Here is a 23,185-nt window from a genome sequence, read left to right on the forward strand (position 1 = left end):
ATATAATCATACAATAAGGGATCCTTCTTTCTATGTATTTGCAATAAATTACATTTGTCTATGTGAAGGGTCAGTTGCCACTCCCTGCACCAAGTGCCTATCCGCTGCTGATCTTCCTGCATTTCGCTACAATTTTCTAATGCTGCAACTTCTCTGTATACTACAGCATCATCCGCGAAAAGCCGCATGGAACTTCCGACACTATCTACTAGGTCATTTATATATATTGTGAAAAGCAATGGTCCCATAACACTCCCCTGTGGCACGCCAGAGGTTACTTTAACGTCTGTAGATGTCTCTCCATTGATAACAACATGCTGTGTTCTGTTTGCTAAAAACTCTTCAATCCAGCCACACAGCTGGTCTGATATTCCGTAGGCTCTTACTTTGTTCATCAGGTGACAGTGCGGAACCGTATCGAACGGCTTCCGGAAGTCAAGGAAAATAGCATCTACCTGGGAGCCTGTATCTAATATTTTCTGGGTCTCATGAACAAATAAAGCGAGTTGGGTCTCTCACGATCGCTGTTTTCCAGAATCCATGTTGATTCCTACATAGTAGATTCTGGGTTTCCAAAAACGACATGATACTCGAGCAAAAAACATGTTTTAAAATTCTACAACAGATCGACGTCAGAGATATAGGTCTATAGTTTCGCGCATCTGCTCGATGACCCTTCTTGAAGACTGGGACTATCTGTGCTCTTTTCCAATCATCTGGAACCCTCCGTTCCTCTAGAGACTTGCGGTACACGGCTGTTAGAAGGGGGGCAAGTTCTTTCGCGTACTCTGTGTAGAATCGAATTGGTATCCCGTCAGGTCCAGTGGACTTTCCTCTATTGAGTGATTCCAGTTGCTTTTCTATTCCTTGGACACTTATTTCGATGTCAGCCATTTTTTCGTTTGTGCGAGGATTTAGAGAAGGAACTGCAGTGCAGTCTTCCTCTGTGAAACAGCTTTGGAAAAAGGTGTTTAGTATTTCAGCTTTACGCGTGTCATCCTCTGTTTCAATGCCATCATCATCCCGTAGTGTCTGGATATGCTGCTTCGAGCCACTTACTGATTTAACGTAAGACCAGAACTTCCTAGGATTTTCTGTCAAGTCGGTACATAGAATTTTACTTTCGAATTCACTGAACGCTTCACGCATAGCCCTCCTTACGCTAACTTTGACATCGTTTAGCCTCTGTTTGTCTGAGAGGTTTTGGCTGCGTTTAAACTTTGAGTGAAGCTCTCTTTGCTTTCGCAGTAGTTTCCTAACTTTGTTGTTGTACCACGGTGGGTTTTTCCCGTCCCTCACAGTTTTACTCGGCACGTACCTGTCTAAAACGCATTTTACGATTGCCTTGAACTTTTTCCATAAACACTCAACATTGTCAGTGTCGGAACAGAAATTTTCGTTTTGATCTGTTAGGTAGTCTGAAATCTGCCTTCTATTACTCTTACTAAACAGATAAACCTTCCTCCCTTTTTTTATATTCCTATTAACTTCCATATTCAGGGATGCTGCAACGGCCTTATGATCACTGATTCCCTGTTCTGTACATACAGAGTCGAAAAGTTCGGGTCTGTTTGTTATCAGTAGGTCCAAGATGTTATCTCCACGAGTCAGTTCTCTGTTTAATTGCTCGAGGTAATTTTCGGATAGTGCACTCAGTATAATGTCACTCGATGCTCTGTCCCTACCACCCGTCCTAAACATCTGAGTGTCCCAGTCTATATCTGGTAAATTGAAATCTCCACCTAAGACTATAACATGCTGAGAAAATTTATGTGAAATGTATTCCAAATTTTCTCTCAGTTGTTCTGCCACTAATGCTGCTGAGTCGGGAGGTCGGTAAAAGGAGCCAATTATTAACCTAGCTCGGTTGTTGAGTGTAACCTCCACCCATAATAATTCACAGGAACTAACCACTTCTACTTCACTACAGGATAAACTACTACTAACAGCGACAAACACGCCACCACCGGTTGCATGCAATCTATCCTTTCTAAACACCGTCTGTATCTTTGTAAAAATTTCGGCATAATTTATCTCTGGCTTCAGCCAGCTTTCTGTACCTATAACTATTTCAGCTTCGGTGCTTTCTATCAGCGCTTGAAGTTCTGGTACTTTACCACCGCAGCTTCGACAGTTGACAATTACAATACCGATTGCTGCTTGGTCCCTGCATGTCCAGACTTTACCCCGCACCCGTTGAAGCTGTTGCCCTTTCTGTACTTGCCCAAGGCCATCTAACCTAAAAAACCGCCCAGCCCACGCCACACAACCCCTGCTACCCGTGTAGCCGCTTGTTGCGTGTAGTGGACTCCTGACCTATCCAGCGGAACCCGAAACCCCACCACCCTATGGCGCAAGTCGAGGAATCTGCAGCCCACATGGTCGCAGAACCGTCTCAGCCTCTGATTCAGACCCTCCACTCGGCTCTGTACCAAAGGTCCGCAGTCAGTCCTGTCGACGATGCTGCAGATGGTGAGCTCTGCTTTCATCCCGCTAGCGAGACTGGCAGTCTTCACCAAATCAGATAGCCGCCGGAAGCCAGAGAGGATTTCCTCCGATCCATAGCGACACACATCATTGGTGCCGACATGAGCAACCACCTGCAGATGGGTGCACCCTGTACCCTTCATGGCATCCGGAAGGACCCTTTCCACATCTGGAATGACTCCCCCCGGTATGCACACGGAGTGCACATTGGTTTTCTTCCCCTCTCTTGCTGCCATTTCCCTAAGGGGCCCCATTAGGCGCCTGACGTTTGAGCTCCCAACCTCCCAACTACCAGTAAGCCCACCCTCTGCGACTGCCCGGATCTTGCAGACTGAGGGGCAACGTCTGAAACAGGACAAGCAGCCATGTCAGGCCGAAGATCAGTATCAGCCTGAGACAGAGCCTGAAACCGGTTCGTCAGACAAACTGGAGAGGCTTTCCGTTCAGCCCTCCGGAATGTCTTTCGCCCCCTGCCACACCTTGAGACGACCTCCCACTCTACCACAGGTGAGGGATCAGCCTCAATGCGGGCAGTATCCTGGGCAACCACAGTCGTAATCCGATCAGGGGATGCGTGGGACGAGCTGGCCGTCCCCGACAAACCCCCATCCGGACCCCCACAGTGATGCCCATTGGCAACAGTCTCAAGCTGTGTGACCAAAGCCAACACTGCCTGAAGCTGGGAGCGAAGGGATGCCAACTCAGCCTGCATCCGAACACAGCAGTTGCAGTCCCTATCCATGCTAAAAACTGTTTTGCAAAGAACATCTGAACTAATCTACAGAGAGCGCAAACAAATCGACAAAATTGAAACGGTTATTAAAATACAAGATTGCCTAGTAAATGCAGTAATGCTGCTACTTGCGCACTGCTGACACTGCTCGGCGGCAGAAGGAGACTACGCGAATTTACACTATTCAGGTACCAAAACGCGATGCTACACTCTCAAATACTATAATACGCCCGAAATTTATGAATTAAACAATGCAAGTACCAAAAACACGCAAAGAAATTAAGAATTAAACTATGTAACAAATGAGTGAGCTAGAAGTATACGACTTGCTGCTGCAGCTGCTTATCCAACGGCCGGACCGAGACTCGAACTCGCAGGAGAGCTTCTGTGAAGTTTGGAAAGTAGAAGACGAGGTACTGGCGGAAGTAAAGCTGTGAGGACAGGGCGTGAGTCATGCTCGGGTAGCTCAGTTGGTAGAGCGCTTGCCCGTGAAAGGCATAGGTCTCGAGTTCGAGTCTCAGTCCACCACACAGATTTAATCTGCCAGGAAGTTTCATATCAGCGCACACTCCACTGCACAGTGAAAATCTCATTATGGATGAGGAGCTTGTAATATTTGCTCAGCAGCACCCAGAATTCTACAATGAGGTGCATATAGATTACAAAATACTCTTGTCAAAGACAATATATGGAGCAACATTGGTAAGAAGCTTAACAAATCCAGTTAGTATATGTTTTGTTTCCTATTCACGTTACCTTTTGTGTATTTGCTGAAGGTATCAGTAGTAATATTTTTCACATTCAGCTATAATTTTGCTTACATGTAGGTGGCGAGTGCAGAAGCAAACAGGCACTACGCATGTTGTATTTTACTGGAGCTTGTGCTAGACACAGACACAACCACATCTAGCCAGTCTGCAAAGAAGATAAAGAAACAGAGACGAAGATGAAAAGCAGTTTTTAATTCTGTTTCCTCAAAACTGTGAGACTTGCCAATGTTCAAAGTTCCTTATATGATGATGTAAATGGAGAAGAAAATGAGGATATTGGTGTAGGTCCAGCCACAGTTGATCGCAGCACTTCCTCTCCTGCAATCTCTATAACATAACGGCATGCTGGCCTGATGAACAGAAGCCAAGGGTGTTCAATCTCAGGAATAATGGATTGCATTATTTCTTGAAGTTAGTAAAATTCATTCTAATGTACTTAAAAGAATTTCACAGGATCATCTGCAAGCCTATTAAATATCATGTGAAATTCTCCCTCTTCTCTAGCTCTGAATAGAGGGTGAACCCATTAACGACATTTCTTTCTTTCGCATTCTTGTTTTCTCCTCAACAAAACTAAATAAGTCCCAAGCACCACAACAACATCCTTATCTACTTGCTCCATTTGTGCCCGAGCACAGTTCGCAAATGGTGTGTTATGCAGGAACACAGGTGATGCAACACTGCAGAAGCGAAGTCTGAACACAGTGCACTATGTGGAAACTGCTCTTAATACTCCCATCTGTGTTGAGCATTCTTTTGGATCTTGCACTTATACTTCTGGGTCTCATAGTTGTCGTTATTTGGACTCAATAGAGCGTCACCTAATCTATTGCCTTGTATGCATCCCACACACAGCCAGCCACCTGGGCACAGCTGGTAATCCTTTGAAGGGATTAAATGGCAGTCCAATAATTCTAATCTTTTTCATTCACTCAAGTCACCAATTTATTTATTTCAAATTTTGAAAATTTCTGATCCCACTTGAATTTAACATGCTATTATGACACTTGTCTAGAATGGAAAACTTATAACATTTGATGGTCAATGCTGGACATCAATTTTGTAATGTTGTACAATATGATTCTCAAAAAGAACTCATAAATTGTCTTTGAAGATGGGAAGATTTCAGAGTGTGAACGGTTGAGTCAATAGTAGGCGAATGTCTAGCACTGATGTTTTGTAATTGTAAAGCCACTGGTTCAAATGTAACTAGAAACTCCTTTATTTACTTTTATTCAGATTTCATACACGTTGATAAATGAAAATAATAACTAACAATACTGGATTATAAGTGTAATAGAAATACCTTTTCTCTCTTTAATTACCAGTCATATGAAATAATTAAAATTTGATACAAGCATACAGTATTAGATTATTAGATGAAAAAATTAACAGTAAACAAGCAAAAATGTTCCCAAAGATTAACAAGTTTGCCAATCTAATCAAAAATCCAAGCAATTGTATAATTACTACCATGAAGGATGAGACGTAGAATGGTTGTTGATCCATGAACCCTGGCCTACAAGTACAAAGAAGTACACTTTCCCACAGAGGAAATATACTGCCCACACCATTCCTTCTTCCTGCATTTAATCAGGTAGAGGGCTTTTGCACAGACACCCTTAAAATATGAGAGTAGTCTGAAGGATGTCACTTGACACACTGAGGGCCCTCTTATAGTCCTGAATAGCTTTTGTGTGGACTGGCCCACCATGATACTGACTGCCAGTGGTGGGACTTATAGAAAGTTCAAACGATGAGGGTGAAAAATGTTCAAATGTGTGAATTTCTAAGGGACCTAGCTGCTGAGGTCATCGGTCCCTAAACTTACACACTACTTTAACTTATGCTAAGAACAATACACAACACCCATTCCCAAGGGAGGACTCGATCCACCGGCGGGAGGGGCGCACAGTCAGTGACATGGCGCCTCTAGCCGCGCAGCGATGAGGGTGACTGCAGTGGTGGTGTTCTTTGGAAAGCCCAAACATCCCCAAAAAGTGATTGCTGTCACGAAGTTCATCATACAGTGACTGTTCTAGCAAAATCATGGGACTGTGGGAAAAGATCAAGACTGACAACCAAATAGGTGCCATGAGCTGCACTAAAGTGGGCAAGGGCACCAGGATTGAGAAAACAAATCAAAAGTGATTTAATTAGTTACATTTCTACATATCATTTGAACGATTCTCTTATCAAAATGATTTGCAACTTGTCAATTAACAGGATATGCAGATATGATTAGTTTTAACACCAATGATCACATTTTTAGCAGTCATGCAACTATACTTAAAAACTAGTTGTTTCTCTTATTTCATAACCTATCAATATTTGAACAGAAATTTGTCATGGAATAGGGGTTGTCCACAAGAAATGATTTTGAGTCAAATTTAAAACTTGCTCTGCTACCTGCCGAACATATGTTATTTGGTAAATGATCAGAAACTTTTGTTGCTGCATACTGAACTTCATTAAATGTCCAAGACAAGATTCACAGCTATGTTGCTGAAAATATAACGTGATCATGTAAAGAAAAGCTTCAGGTGATCGGAAAGTCGAAAAGACATAAACGTTTTAAAAACGTTCACTCTCTACCTGAAGTTTTCATGAACTATGCAAGATTTTGGATGACATCTGACTTTTTGAAAAATGGTTGAACATGAAAATGAATGAGACTAGTTTGCTGTGTCATCACTTAACGAAGCTCTCACTGTGTAAAAACTGCACAAAAACTTATTTTCAAAGAAGAGAGTAATAGAAATAACAATAATGAGATGTTAAACCTAATGCATTAATTAATGCAAACACACATCTTAAATGCAAACAGATATAACTGATTACCTTAACTAGGACAGTATACTGTAGTATACATTATTGCACTGAATTTAAAGGTAACACAACTGCTAAAAACTAAACACTAACTTTGCTGTTAGTGTAGAAAACTAAAAATTAAATTCCAATATGTGTAATTTTTTCAAAGTGCAGAAGTGGAATAATAGTGTACTCGTTACTGATTTTTGTGGTTGTGTGTGTGTGTGTGTGTGTGTGTGTGTGTGTGTGTGTGTGTGTGTGTGTGTGTGTGTGTGTCTCAGATTTGCAATGTTTTAGGTACAATACATCACATTTGCACCACATCTTAAAGAGAAACATTTTTAAAGAGAAAATTTAAGCCTTCGTCTAATTTATGTACATAATACTGTACTTTCATTTTGGTATTGTTGATTAATTTTTGTAATACAGTAATTGGGATCAAGTTGTGTTATTCATGACTACTATGCTATACAGCACTTACAATACATTTTTAACATGTTTGACAGTTTATTCATTATCTATGGCCACATTCGACATTATTGAACATTTTACATCATTGCTATCCACATGACATTGGTACCCACATGGTGGCCACAAGTGAACATTACATATTATTCTTACTGCTTGCTTTCATGCAATCAACACTTTCTAAGTGATGAGTTACCCCAGAAAGTTATTTCTTAAGACGTCACATTACATCCAATCTACACATTGAGCCATCATTAAGGGAAAACAAAGAAGAATTTGGAGTTGAAATTCAAGTTCAAGCAGAAGAAATAAAAACTTCGAGGTTTGCCAATGACATTTTGATTCTGTCACAGACAGTAAAGAACTTGGAAGAGTAGTTGAATACAGCTGATGGCATCTTGAAAGGAGGATATAAGAGAATCATCAATAAAAGCAAAACAAGGATAATAGGATGTAGTCTTATTAAATCAGATGACACTGAAAGAATTAGATTAGGAAATGAGACACTTAAAGTAGCAGATAAGTTCTGCTACTTGGGCAGCAAAATAATTGATGGTGGAAGTAGAGAGAAGATAAAATGTAGACTGGTAATGGCAAGAAAAGCGTTTCTGAAGAAGAGAAATTTGTTAAAATCAAATATAGATTTAAGTGTTATGAAGGTTTTTTTTAAAGGTATTTGTCTGGTGTATAGCAATGTTTGGAAATAAAACACGGATGATAAACAGTTTAGACGAGAAACGAATAGAGCCTTTTAAATGTTCTGTTACAGAAGAATGCTGAAAATTAGATGGGTCAATCGTGTAACTAATGTGGTACTGAATAAAATTGGGGGAGACAAGAAATGTGTGGCACAACTTAAAAGAAGGGACTGGTTTATAGGACACATTCCGAGACATCAAGGGATCACCAATTTAGTACTGTAGGGAATAGGAGAGGGGGTAAAAATTGTAGACAGAGACAGAGATGAACAAATTAAGCAGATTCTGAAGGATGTAGGTTGATGTAGTTATTTGCAGATGAGGCTTTCACATGATAGTAGCATGGAGAGCTGCATCAAATCAGTCTTTGGACTGAAGAAGAAGAATATGCAAAATATGTTCTTAGGAGGCAGACTCGTTTCCAAGACTTGCAATTATAAAAGGAGCAAAAGTAGCTGAATGTAATTGTTTGAGAAGATCAGTACTACATTTCATCCAGCTCCACTTTTCATCAATAAGTACACTCAAAAATTTTGAGCATTCTATCCTATTCTGTGACTCCTGTTCATGTGGTACACCAATTGTTGGTACAAATACTTTTTGTGCAAAACTGAATATAGTTTGTTTCCTCAAAATTAAGAGTCCATTTTTAGAGAACCACTTAATAATGCTTTGGAAAACATTAACAATATCTTCTGTTGCTTGCTCTCTGATGTGGTCTTTTACAACACAAGAAATATATGATAAGGTACCAATTCTGCCTGTTGAATGTTAAGTGGAAGGTCCTACACCTACATCAGGAATACGAGTGGATGCAAAATTTAACCCTGTGAGACTCCCTTTCCGATTTCTCCCCAGTCACTAAAATTTCCTACCTTTCCAACATTATTTCATTCATGCAGAATGACTTCTTGCATTCTGTTGTCACATATGACAAACCAGCTACACCTAAAGAAAGCCATTAGTCCATAAAACTTTATATTTTCTAAGACAGGAACATTACCTATACAATCAAATGCCTTAGAAGGAGCACAAAGAAGGCAGCTGGTCAAACATATGGCTCCTACTGAACAACACCCCTTAGGGTGTGGTGTGCACTGAAATCCCCAATTATGAGAAAAAAAGGGGGTGGGGCTGTTGGCGGATTAAGGTGGTCATCTCAAAAGTAAATAAGGGCTGTGCACAGAATTATATAGACATTTCAAGTGGCAACCACTGGGGTCATTAGCTGCCTCTGTGGTATGGAAGGGAAATTTACTGATGGCATCTGCACAGACCAACATGAAGACCTCTGCAGTTGCCTGTACAGTTTGACAGAAGGCACGCAAACCTCTAAGGATTTGTGAACGGCCACGTGAAATACATTTCTTGGAGCACCATACCAATGTAGCTGGGGCACATTATTCTGACAAGGGAGAAATCATGTATGGGATTCCCCAAGGCTCAATTTTAAGTCCACTACCATTCCTGATATATGTAAGAAATCAGCTGAAGTCTAGATCATGGCTGGCGACAGTCACAGCAGTGGTTATCTACTGCTCAAAGGTTGGCAACACACCAGTTTTGCATCACCATTGGAATGATTCTCTGACAATCAACAAGAGGCAATGTAGGCCTAGCACCGAAATTAAAAACATTGTCTTGTTTGTGTTTTTCAGAGTATTAGCGAGTTTCAAGAGAAATATTTTGCAATTACGGCAGTGACTGTTATAAAGTGGACTTATTTACACGATTTAGTTCTGCACAATGACATCATCCATTGGTGCATGTCTTACTGACTGACTGAAACAGAAATGTTATCAAATGTGGTAGTGAAATTACTTTAAGGGTCAAAGGTTTGTGTGGATGGAATCTCCTGCAAACTGCAGCAAAAGCTGCCACTTTGAGCAAGTGGATCAACCATTTTTAATTCAGTCATGGAAGAAGGTAGGTGGATAAATGTTTATTAGTAATTAAGTTGAGCGTTTGATATATTAACATACATTGATCTACCAACCTTCTTCCAGGCTTTAATTAAAAAACATTGATCCACTTACCTTCTCCAATGATTTAATTAAAAAACATTGACCCACGTACTCATTACACTCTCAGATTGATTGCGTAGCAATACAGAGCACAGAAAGATTTCACTGCTTTTTCAAACATATCATGGGTTGTGATGCCGCCCTTTGTGTGCATCTACTAGCAGACTTTAAATAGTTGCAGCTCAAACAAAAAGCAATTAAATTTATAATTTTCACCTACAGTAATGTTTCACTTTTTCTTCTGAATATATAATTTTGAAGCATGTCATCTGCCTGTTGCTCTCTTATTGGCTGCGTAAAAGAAACAGCAGACACACCTGTTGCTCCCATCATATCTCACAGTAAGTGCTGACAAATTCCTGCATGAAACACACACATACACTACTGGCCCTATTCTAGATTTTTACCTAAGCCATTTTCCGTTTTATATACAATAAGCAGAATTAGTTCTTTTTGTGGGTGACATTAGTAGCGTAGATCAATCCAAGCGTACATACAGCAACAGAAGAAATGGTAAACAACGTTCTTTCAAGTATCACTAACTATAGTTCAATTCTTTTATCTTGGCGGCTCGCGCATGCCCGCCCAGACGCGGGAGATTGCTGCGTTGCCAGTTGCACACGACGCACGCACCAATAGAAGCAGCACCATAGTATAGCATAGTTCGCAAGCTTACGTGTAGGGGGGAGCGCGTAGTTCATGAAGTAAAGCCCCCACGGGCGCATTAACCCTTTCACTGCTACAAAGACGTGCTCCCTGCATTCCGCGCTGTGCGCGATTTTGTCACTGCACTTCTCACCTGTGCAGACACATCGTGTTCCGACTGCTTTGACACACTTATCAATCGATTCCACAAAAACTATTTGGCCCAAAAATTAGATTTTTACACATCTTCTTGACTAATACCTTCCCCCCATAAATGACTTAATTTTGTTTCGATGTTCAACGCAGTTATTATGCAGCATTAAATATTGTAAACCATTGCACGAAATTTTGAAGAGTTTGCAGAGGTAAAAGTCCATAGCGTATACTTTCCGTATGGTCGATTTTAGTTGCCACAATGTTGAGAATGAAATGTGGACAAGATGCCTAAATTTCATATAAAATTTACTGTATAACAATAGCTCATTTAAGTACCGCATAGGTGTCGTATGCAATATTGAGAAATATTCCGTCTTTCGCGACTGTAACAAAAGTTTTATTTACACTAAGCACGTTTGGCTTTATTTTAAAGCACTTCAATCAATCAAAAGGAAGTAGACAAAATACATTAAACTAAACTGTGGACTTACAAAAACATTAGGACTGGAATATACTGTCTATCAGTGAAGTGCTCTGAGCTATGTCAAATATAATTTTTGTGTGTGGCACACACAAACATCTTTTATTTGCTAAAACACTGATCTTCCAACACAAACGTTGAATATTGTGTTACCGCAGCACAAAACTACGAAAGGTGACTTGGCAACGGAGGAGACAAAATACTGTCCACTGAAGATGCTTCAAAAGAGAAACGCGTCTGGTCTAAATAAGTCCCTTATTACAGTTGCAGAAGAGGAATATATTTCAGTACCATTGGTAAAACTGCGACCGTGGAACAAAAAAGAGAAAGAGAACATGAGTACCATTGTGTATGTGCCATACCTTTCCTTGATTTAAGTGCTTTAAAATAAAGCCAAACGCGTCCGGTGTAAATAATACTTTTATTACAGTCGCGAAAGACGGAATATTTCTCAATATTACATACGACACCTATGTCGTACTTAAATTAAATGAGATATTGTTATACAGTAAATTTTATATGAAATTTAGGTATCTTGTCCACATTTCATTCTCAACATTGTGACAACTAAAATCGACCATACGGAAAGTATACGCTATGGACTTCTACCTCTGCAAACTCTTCAAAATTTCGTGCAATGGTTTACTACATTTAATGCTGCATAATAACTGCGTTGAACATCGACACAAAATTAAGTCATTTATGGGAGGAAGGTATCAGTCAAGAAGACGTGTAAAAATCCAATTTTTTGGCCAAATAGTTTTTGTGAAATCGAATAAGTGTGTCAAAGCAGTGGGAACACCATGTGTCTGCACAGGCGAGCAGTGCAGTGATGACAAAATCGCGCACAGCGCGGAATGCGGGGAGCACGTGTCTGCAGCAGCGAAAGGGTTAATGAAGAGAGAAAGCACTAGAAATTTCAAAAAATTGCATTCAAACGAATATAATTCGTGAAGAAAGGCACTTCGATATTGTTTTTAAATAATGAAAATATTAAGCACCGCATAAGATTCGAACTCATAACCTTTTGCGTAGCAGTCCAACACCTTAACCGTTACGCTAACGCACCTCGTCTGACTTCAAAACGCCATGAGGAGTATGACACATCAGGCAAAATACTGACAAACACTGTTGATACGACTATGAATTACTCACGCTTCGTTGAAGTACAATAGGAAATAAACAATTACCGCTGTTCTTTATTGCGAAAAAGCGGTTTGTGAGAGTGATACAAACACCTTTCCTTGCTATCGCCTGAATTAGGAGTCTTATTGCTTGTTTGGTTTAATTAATTAATAGAATATGAAGCAATTGGTATATAGAATGCTTTTTCCAAACTTTCTATAAAAGAATGTCTGCTATCAAGACATTGCTTTTGTTCTATTACTTTATTTATGACTGAACGTTTCTAAAACTGAAGACACTCGTCCATGCTCTGCACTGCAGTCGAGATGTGGCAACGTCGTTCTCTGTTCATTGGCTGACTGTGTTTTGTGACGTCAGATGCGCAGAACGAACCTAAACTCGGCCGCCAACATAAATGACGTGCACTTTAGTTTTCTGCGAAGGGTCTCACCCTCAATTTAAAAAATACAACATATTCGGTTCTGAACACCTAGGGGTATTACACCAATAATAAGTGCAACACATGGTGAGGAAATAACAATTAGGGTGGGAACTTCAAATTCTTAGGTGTCCACACCGATGAGAATTTAAACCAGAAAAAAGCACATTTTTGAACTCCTAAAACAATATTGTTCAGTCATATGTGCACTCAGAAGCACTGAATATCTTAGGGAGGGAGAAATCAGAGAACAAATCAGTAAGCTGACATTTTACACATTTTAATTCAATGTCATATGGAATAAAGTTCTTGGGTAACTCAATATTTAGGAAGAAAGGCTTTATTTCTCAAAAATGTGCAACAAGAACAGTACTTTGTGCTCACCCACAATCATCTTCTAGACATATTTTTAAGAATATACTCAATCACCTGCATCAGGGACTAAAACTGACTGTTGTGAACTGCCAAGGTTCTCTTATGTACACAGATTGGCATCCGATTTGATAGATTATGTCATGGAGGCACATAGAGTGTTGGTGCCCTCTACAGCCATAGATTTTGTTTACAGCACCATCCATCACATCATGTGGGGAGTATTCCTTTGTGTTTTTTCCTTATCAAGTGCACACTTCCATACATTGCTAAGTGCCATGTTGAAGCTGTTTTCACAAAGTCTAATTTCAACTGTTTCTCTGATCACAGAGACCCAAAAGTTCAATGTGTGAGGAATTATTCTCGTCTGTCCACACAAAATCTTGCGCTTCTGTCTAATGTGCTCTGCCACCGCTGATTTATCAAAATGCCTGTATTTAAGATTATGATGATTCTGCTCAATGCAACAATCAGCAACCATCCGTACAGACTGTCACACGTAGCTCTCACCACACTCACAAGGATGTTACAAATTCCCGGCACACTCAGGTTGAGATTATCTTTAACTATTTGCAACATTTCTTTAATTTTTCTGGGTGGCCGGAAGACTGGTCAGATTTCTTGCCTGTTTAAGGTTCTACTTATGTTGCTAGTTGTTGCACCGCAGAATGGAAGCCGTGCTGTGTGTTGATCCTCAGCCTGGTTGAACAGCATTCCGTCTGTTTTCTCAAGAGCGTTGATCTAATGCCATGGACAGAATACCCATTCCTTCTAACACTATCTTCAGATGCTTAATCTCAGAACCAAGGTGGTCCTTGTTTTTAGCATAGCTCTTTTCTGAGCTAATCACAAGAAAGTGGGTCTTCCTGAGGATTATGGGCGGGATTTAAAGAACGAACGCCTGGGGTGCCGCAAAAGAACAAACTTAAAGCAGATGCAGTTCCATCTCAACATTTACCTAACTGGCATGGAGATTTACGTACAGCTGAAAACAGCACTGAACCTGACAATGAGGTAAGCAAGCTGCTGTGTTATACTGATCAGTTAGATTAAGGTACTAATTCGTTAAGCTTTTTCTTCTCAAATGATTTATTGTTTGGTGAAAAAGTATCATTTTAGTACTAATTATTAATCATAAATGAAACAATTAACAGGTGTTTTTTGTTCCTGTAGGATGTTCGTGAGCGAGCTCTATGTTAGGAGATGAGAGATGTGCACAAGAGAGCAATTGATACTTTGCAGTCTGTGTCCCCAAGGAAAAGGAAACTGGACCAAGATACAAATACAGTGCCTATTTGTGAACACACTGATTTGAAAGTGAAGGACGAAGAAATAAAAAGACTAAAATCAGAAATAGAAGTTCTTTATAAGAAAAATGCCGAGCTTGAAAGTAGCCTTAAAAAGTCTGAAGAAGCCCTGAAGAAAGCCAATACTGTTAGACGTGTCTTATTAAAGAAAGAAAGTGCCGTAAAGAAAGAAGGACAGAATATCTTATCTAAGTGTTTCACTCCAGGACAAATTCACTATTTGTTACAAGGCAAGACGTGTTAAATGGAGTGCTAAGGATATTGCCAATGCCCTAACTATGAAATCTCTTTCTCAAAAAGCTTATACGTATTTGAGGAAGTGAAATATTCATTTGCCATATCAAGCAACACTTCAAAAATGGACTACGAATTTTAAGTGTAATCCAGGTATTTCAGAAGAAGTTTTGGCAATTTTGAAAGCAAGGAGTCGTACATTTACTCCCCTACAGAAGACAACTGTGTTGTGTTTCGATGAAATTAACATTGATGGTGGAATCTGCTATGATGCTTCAAAAGACAGGATTTTAGGACCTCACACAAATGTTGTAGTTGTAATGATTCGTGGTTTGTTTTCATCTTGGAAGCAGCATATTTATTACAATTTTGACGTTACAATGAACTGTGGCCTGCTACTATATATAATATTAAAAATTGAAAATTCGAGACTATATGTTGTGGCTGTAACGTGTGATTTGGGTGCAAAAAAAACTATAAAGTGTGTAATGAACTTTGTGTCAATATCTCAAAAACCTTTTTCAAAAGTCCAGCACACAATGAAAGGAAAATCTGGGTTTTTTAAAATGTGCCACATTTACTGACGCTCCTTAGGAACCACTTTTTAGATGAAGGGTTATCTCCTCCTGATGGAACTTTGATAACCAATAGTGTAATTAAGAATTTGTTAGACAGCCAGAATGGCTATGTGAATGTAGTACATCACATTTAAGAAGTGCACATCAGTGTTACAGGACGTGCTTGACAAAATGTTAGGATGGTAGCCCGCTTATTTTCACTCCGGCTAAAGCTCTCTTGTATGTTTTGGGAAAAGAATGGGAAAGCATGTTCTTTGATTTAGTAAACAATGTTTTTGACATTTTAAATTCTAGAACTCCCATTGCATTTTAAATTCTAGAACTCCCATTGATGATGTCACACCTTTATGTTGCGGATTTGGTCTGAATTTTAAAAGTCAACAACACTTTAAAAAGGTTTCGCGATGCTTGCCATGACATGTGCTGTGGAAGCAGGAAGAGTTTGTTGACATTTCAGAAGAGGTTTATAGTCTCAATCACATCCCTTCTAGGGTTACTCGAAAAGGTAAAGAAAGATAATGTGAAGTTTATCTTAACACCACGTCTAAATCAGGACTGATTGGGAAATAATTTTTATTTTTCTAGAATTCGAGGACTTGGTGCGTTCTGCAATAATCCCACAGCTGTAGAAGTCAAACACAGAATTCGGCTTCGTTTAACTGGAAATGCAGACGACATACCTTTATCAGGCAGTGCAGCAGTTGCTGAAGAAAAAGTCACTACCATTTCTGCAGATACTGGTACCGAAACACACGATGATGACATCTTGAAGATCATCAAAAGTGAACTCTGTATCGAGATAACAGACGAACAACACGAGAAACGTGCAAATAGTTGTGACATCTTAGGTATTGTCAAAGAGGAAGAAGAATTCCTGAGAACTGTCCACGAAATAGATCAAAATAGTGCTGATATAGAAGATGCTACTCCTGACTCTGTTCAATACTTGGCTGGCTATCTCGCATTTAAAAGTCATTCTATCGATTAAACCTTGGGTTCACGCACTGAAATGTGCTCGATTCCTTGAACAAGTTCTCAATCATGGATAAATACTGTTTCTTGTGGGGGTCTTCTAACACCAACAACAGACTGGGTGAATACCGTGAAACAGTTCAAAGTTATATTTTCAGGTTTCCATGGACTAACAATTTCAAAATGTAACAACGTAATTAAAAGTTTAACTTCGATTATCAAAATAAAGTTTCCTCATGTATGTTAGAACACAAACTTCTATATGTATCAGGCATTTAAAGACTAGTAGAAGCAAGAAAGAAGAGTGACACAAGGAAGAATCTCATGTGGACAGCATCTAAACCATGTAAGAAATGAAGAGCCGCTTTTCGTCAGTAACTACAGCCAATCAATGCACTTTAAAATTACGGAATGGTGGTAAGTTTGTTTTACGCATTCTTTTTTACCTCCTATGTCGAACTATGTTAGTTACATTTTTTTTTTTTTTAGGTTTAGTTTTGTGTGTGTGTGTGTGTGTGTGTGTGTGTGTGTGTGTGTGTGTGTATGTATGTGTCTCTAACATGCCTGAAAAGTTGGTAATTCATTTATAAAATAACAACATTGCTTTTCTAATGCCCACTCTCTGACGCAGGTGCAGCTTTTCTGCCGGGTGACGTAATGTGAGTCAGCCAATCGCAATAGGATTGTCGAAATAGCCCTCGCTGCACCGAGGCCATCCAGGCTAAGATACACAAAGACAGAATATTAGAGCTACCGACTCTCCTAAATACAGGCTGGCAATGTATCTGACTAAGGCATTGGTAGCTACAGTCGGTCGCTGTAGACATCATTAAAAAGCCACAAAAGTTTGTTGTTATCATAAAACAGATGAGGATACGCCCAAATGAAGTTATGGTTAGCCTTGATGTGGTCTCCTTGTTTACGAAGGTGCCTGTGGAAGACACATTAAAACTGTTGGCCACTCATTTCTCCCCGGAAATTTTGAAATAATTTTGGCACACTGACGATCACTTACTTCTTGTATGGTGGAAATCATTATGAAATGTCTGATGGAATGGCCATGGATTCACCACTGTCACCAGCCATAGCTAACTTTCTCATGGAAGATTTCGAAGAAAGAGCATTGAACAGTGCTCTGTTCCTGCCATCTTTCATCTTCAGCCGTAACGACATTTTTAATATGGCCGCATGACAGTGAGGCACTGCAGCAGTTTGTTCATCATCTGAATGGTATACATCCAACATAAGATTTACAGTGGAGGTGGAAAGGAAGTTGCCTTTCTTAGATGTGTTGGTCAAACGGAAATAGGACAGATGACGCGGCCATTGCGTGTACAGAAAACTGACTCACACAGACCTGTATCTCAATGGGCGTAGATTTTACCATCCAGCTCAGAAGAAAGCTAAGATGAACAGATTAGTACACAAAGCCAGAACTATTTCAGACAAGGACCACCTCTATTTCAAGATTAAGCACCAAAATTTCTGATCATTTGCTCAGTGATATAAAATGTCTGACAGGCAGCAAAGAAAAATTTTGAAAACAAATTTTAAAAAATATTGTGCCCGTTGGACACTATGAACCAGCAGTATACCCGTGGACTGTTCAAGCAACAAATACGCCAGGAGAAACTGAAGAATCACATCAAATTAAAAAAAGTTTCTGCTTGAAGACTCTTCTATAGAATTTCTGTCACTTAATGCAGAGAAGGTGGTGGTCAGAAATTACATCTGGGTCTTTTTTTTAAATAAGAATAAAAAAGAAAAAATACTTGTAAACGATCGGCATGCAGCCGTATTCACAAAACACAGGGTGAACATAAAGTCCGGGAACAATTATTTATTGCACAAGAACTAAACATTGTACAGATGTCACGCTACATCGCGTGGTAGAGTCTGTACATACACCAGATCTTTAATGTGTCCCCACAGAAAAGTCACATGGCGTGAGATCTGGTGATTGGGGAGACCATTTCATGAAACAGCTGTCCCTTTCTGTAACACAGACGATCCAGTGATGCAGCAGCTCCGTGTTCAGGTACTCACGAATTTGAATGGTTTCGCAGACAGCTTCTGTTGCAGGACTTTCCACACCGTCATTTGAGGCATTTCGAGTTCACAGGATGCACGACACACCAATTTCTTTGGACTCCTTATGAATGTCTCTCGTACGCACTCCACATTCACTTCATTCACATTGGAACGTCCACTACTCTTTCCCAGGCACAAGCAATCCGTCTTAACGAATTTGTTGTGTCAGTGGCCTTCCTTGTTGGTAGCTTCTTACTGTACTTGGTTCTAAACATCAGTTGAACAGCTGTAGCACACTTGCTTTTGTCAAACTACAACACACAGAAGCCTCACTCCACACCTGAACTCATCATGTTTGCAACTAGTGCTGACTATTGGCAGATTACCACAATACGCTCTGGCAGTATATACGAAAAAAACCTTCAGAGTTTCTCCTCAAAATGACATATGTATGATATCTGCACAATGTTTGGTTCTTGTGCAATAAATAATTGAAGGTGTTCCCGGACTTTATGCACACCCTGTAATGGTTGATGCAAATACAAAATGACTTGTTCCACATCATTACGACTTATCATACAAATGAGCCATGAATCATGATACAAACACAGATCAAAGAAGAGTACACCAGCAGTCATTTTGCCAAATAACAGTTCCATTGAATTACAATCCTAGTTAGGCCTCCATGGAAGGAAGTCAACATTGAGTAATAGAATAAGTACTCGAGGTACTACCAATGACCTGCCCATGTAAGTGACAAAATTCGATACCTTTCGAGCGAGATGTGTATGTACACGATTTTTTCTGGCCTTCAAAATATAAGAGGCAGTCATAGGCTAAGATCCTTAAGTATTCAAAAAGGCAGCATACTTCAAACAACAAGGTGGTGGTGGGGATGCATGGCAATCGTCTCTGCAACTGAAACAATTAGGGATGGTCACACGAGGTGGTTTCATGAAGCAGCAAACAACAGTTTCCACAACTTATATTATTTGTACAAAGGTAAGACTAGGCCCAAAGTTGGCATTTAAAACTCTGCATTGGAGGTGGGAAATATAGCTTCACATGACAACAGTAGACCTCAATTTCAACTTCTTCAGGAATTGAATCCACCTCAAAACTGAGGGTATCAACCTTCTGCTCTATCAGGCTTGGATTTTTACGATGTATGAAGCAGATTTCTTGTCTTTTCAAGTTTTCGAATAGTTCCTCATCCTTCTGCAGCATTAACACCCAGTAAAAAATTAAACCCTGTACCATCCTCAGGCTCTTATGTTGCAATGACAGGTATAGCAAGTTTCTTTGAAAACAGTAACATTTGAAACTAGGTAGGAATTGTTTCAATTTGTCAAACCAGATTTGTAGTTTTGAGGAAAGAGATTTCCTCAAAAACATTTTCGGTACTGTCTATAAAGAACATAGGTTTGGTAGATAGAAAGGACCCTTCATCAGTCCAGGTGCAAATGGAAAACTGAGGAATAAATTTTTGTAGTTTGATCCTGCTGTCTTCTCATGGCATGGCTGAGGAGTGAACATTATTGAACCCTACAATCTGTGCTGAAACATTCACCTCTGTACTGAGTCACTGCCAAAGCCTCACAGCCACTAGCTGTTAATTTTTATCTTTTCACTCTGCAAGATATCCACCAAGACACTGCCTTCTCTGGTCGAGGATCCCCCTCCACATGCACCACTCAGCCTGAGCTATGGGTGCCTGTCTTAAAGGCCATTGTCCAAAGCTGCCAAAAAGACAGGCACATTCTCAGCATCAACAAGGAGGTATCAAATTCAGGCATGAACAGCAAATTGCCTGCTTTGTTAGGTGGCTGATTCAAAAAATGTTCAAATGTGTGTGAAATCTTATGGGACTTAACTGCTACGGTCATCAGTCCTTAAGCTTACACACTACTTAACCTAAATTATCCTAAGGACAAACACACACACCCACACACGAGGGAGGACTCGACCCTCCGCCGGGACCAGCCGCACAGCCCATGACTGCAGCGCCTTAGACCGCACGGCTAGGTGGCTGATTCCTGAAGACCCCAAAACATTGGTTATTTATCGTGCTACGTACAGATCAATCTTCCCCGTACAGCCCACACTACTGGAAAATTTAGAAAAAGTGGAGATCAAACATATGGATCTCTCAGTCTCTTCTGGTACTTCATTCATGAATAGAATACAGAGCTCAAAAGGTATTTTCTTTAACAGGCTAATCACATAAAAAGTGGACTAAGGAGAAAAAAAATGAAAAACGAACACACAGGATTACAAAAATAAATAAATAAGCAGCATGTCCTAATATTCTGGAGGAACTTGCACATTTCAAACAAGGCTTTATATATTTACTCACCAAGGAAGGGTTTCTCCGCACAACAAGCTTCACATCATCTGAAGATACCGTACTCCGTTTGGCATGTCTGGAAAGAAGAGTTCAGGTACTTTCATTGCAAACAATAAAGAACATAAACTGTGCATTTCTAAGCATCCACATAGACACTCATTTTTAATTTATGGGTAGACACGTACTTTGCAAACAATTCCAAATCTTCAGCAATTGAACGAGCTTTCTTCCAAGCCATTTCTGCAAATACATTCACAACCTCAGATGAACATGTTACACCAATCTCCTTCGACGTCTCTGTAACAACTCTGTCCACCTCTTGGAATAAGATAATCTTCAGTATCTGAATAGAAAAACACGAAGTTAGTAACATCTACCTAAAACTGATACTTATGCACCGCTTGCTACAAAAAAATCTTTATGAAAAACTGTTGATTGGCAGTACAAAAATAGTAATGCTTAATAGCAAAATTTTAAAACATCTATCTACTTACACAAAACAGGCGGAAAATTAATTATTTTACTAACTACCATTTAATTTTGGATCAGTCCTAATAAATGAGGTATTCTTCAAGCTGTGCCAGTCCATGCAGCCTGTATAAAATCAAAAATTTCAATCTCTGAAGAAATTAAACTACTATATGCCTCAAATACCTACACAAATTTAAAGCAGAAAGCTAAAGGCTAAAGCTCTGTTGTTATTTCACCATCTTTGGAACTAATGGTACCAAAGAGAACTGGCAAAAAAAAGTATGTTTCATTATACAGCAATGTACAGTGACCAATAAAGTAATCATGGCTTTATAAACAATAATATGACCGCATTGCAAACTTCGTTTGGGGTACAAAGATGAATGAAATATAGAAATCAATAGACTCGATAAATTATCTAATCATTTCCTCAATTCAACTTAGGACGTTCAGGTGTGGTAAGTTCGAAATACAAACTTTTACCTTCGGTGAACTACTTCACTTGTAGAATGGTACATTCACGTTTCTCAAATATTTCTATCGGCATTCATTCACTTATATAGTCGTACTAAGAGTTCTTACTAATACTTATTTCTGTGCGCATGAACAACTTGCGCTCAGAATTTACGCAAACTGACTCATACGGCTCTGTGCATGACACTTCCTTGCTGTTAAGGCAAAATTCTATTGAACTACACTGCAGACAAAACGCAGCACCACATCATTTGACACACACTGCTTCCACGAAATACAACCACAATTCCACATATTCCATTTGATGCGTTACAAAACATGACTACCTTACTTTCACGCAAGAAAAAAAAGGCTTACTTCTTCTTTCTTAAGAGCACACATCCCAGCTGACATTATAGCAACTCAACAATACTCCCATGTCCAAATCCAAATTACCGCTGTTTGCCACTTCCGTTAAACATCTGCAAAGATCATCACAGTAAGATACATACTGCTGGTCTAACCCCTCTGGCGACTGGCTACAGACCCATCACAGTCTAACCACAGTCTAACATAACAGTCGCGACAGCACCGCCCCAAGCGGCCGGTAGGTTAGACTGTGAGTTCGGCGCGATCGTGGAATCGAATAGTGACTGTTTATTTTGATTTACACAATGGTTTTTACCATCGGGAGCGTTTGTAGCGCAATAAATTGAAGACACCACAGCTGTCTTTTTCAGGTTTCCTAAGGATCCTGAGAGGTATATACCATCAAGTTACTAAAGTGTATCGTCAGGATTCACTTGCAAACTATATGTGTATAAATGATGAATGTTTCGTTTTAGGAGCAAAAAATGGCTAGTTAATAGCAGACGAGAAGACCTTATGAAGAAAGACCCGGTTTACCTGTATAATAATATTAGGTTTTGTTCGCTACATTTCGAACAAAACCAGTTCATGAACGCAGACAATAACAAACTCGTGTGGAAAGCAGTACTCACACTCTTTGACATTCCAAATAAGCCACCTCAACTGACGATGAAGAGGAAACTGCCACAAAGATTCGACAGTCAATCTAAAGCTGTAAAACAGTCCTATGACATAGAAGCAGCCAGTTCAACTCTCCATGTATTAGTGCCATATTCGTGAGAATCATCAACACAGACCTGCTTTAACGATGAAGTGGTTAGATTAAGTGCAGCTGTTCGTGTCTTACAAAAGCGTGTGTAGTGTCAGAATGTGCAGATCGCTAGACTTCGAGCGAAACTATTATGGGACAAGGAAAGTGCCTACAGACAGATTGTTTGAAAATTATTCAAATATTTGGTTTTGCGTGAAATGTAATATAATCAGCTCATTATAATGTTTTCAGCATATTTCTCCCACTATTTGTTAGTTGCTTGTCCCACACAGAATAATATAAAGATGGAGGTCGTACTTGTGGCAACAGGCGTCAATGACAAACACAGTAGTCCTACAGAACGATAAACGAGCTGTCCATCGTTTTTGCATGTAGAGGTACATATCTGTGCTTCTTACAGGTGATTCTGTGTGTTTATATTCTTCTGATATCGACGTGGTAA

General features: G+C 39.7%; 1 protein-coding gene across 2 annotated transcripts in view; it reads right to left on the reverse strand.

Moving 5' to 3' along the window:
- LOC126469875 (centromere protein S-like) overlaps positions 1–22,113 on the reverse strand; it is a 68,409-nt gene extending 46,296 nt beyond the window's left edge. For both annotated transcript variants that reach the window (XM_050097198.1, XM_050097200.1), the window contains exons 1-3: positions 21,981–22,113; positions 20,864–21,021; positions 20,688–20,754 (exon numbers count right to left, since the gene is read on the reverse strand). In XM_050097198.1, coding sequence (XP_049953155.1) covers positions 20,688–20,754; positions 20,864–21,021; positions 21,981–22,016 — 261 coding nt within the window. In that variant the 5' untranslated portion in view covers positions 22,017–22,113. The remainder of the gene's footprint in view (positions 1–20,687; positions 20,755–20,863; positions 21,022–21,980) is intronic.
- Positions 22,114–23,185: the final 1,072 nt, after the last annotated feature.

This window comes from Schistocerca serialis, chromosome 3, assembly GCF_023864345.2.
Source record: "Schistocerca serialis cubense isolate TAMUIC-IGC-003099 chromosome 3, iqSchSeri2.2, whole genome shotgun sequence".
NCBI lineage: Eukaryota > Metazoa > Arthropoda > Insecta > Orthoptera > Acrididae > Schistocerca > Schistocerca serialis.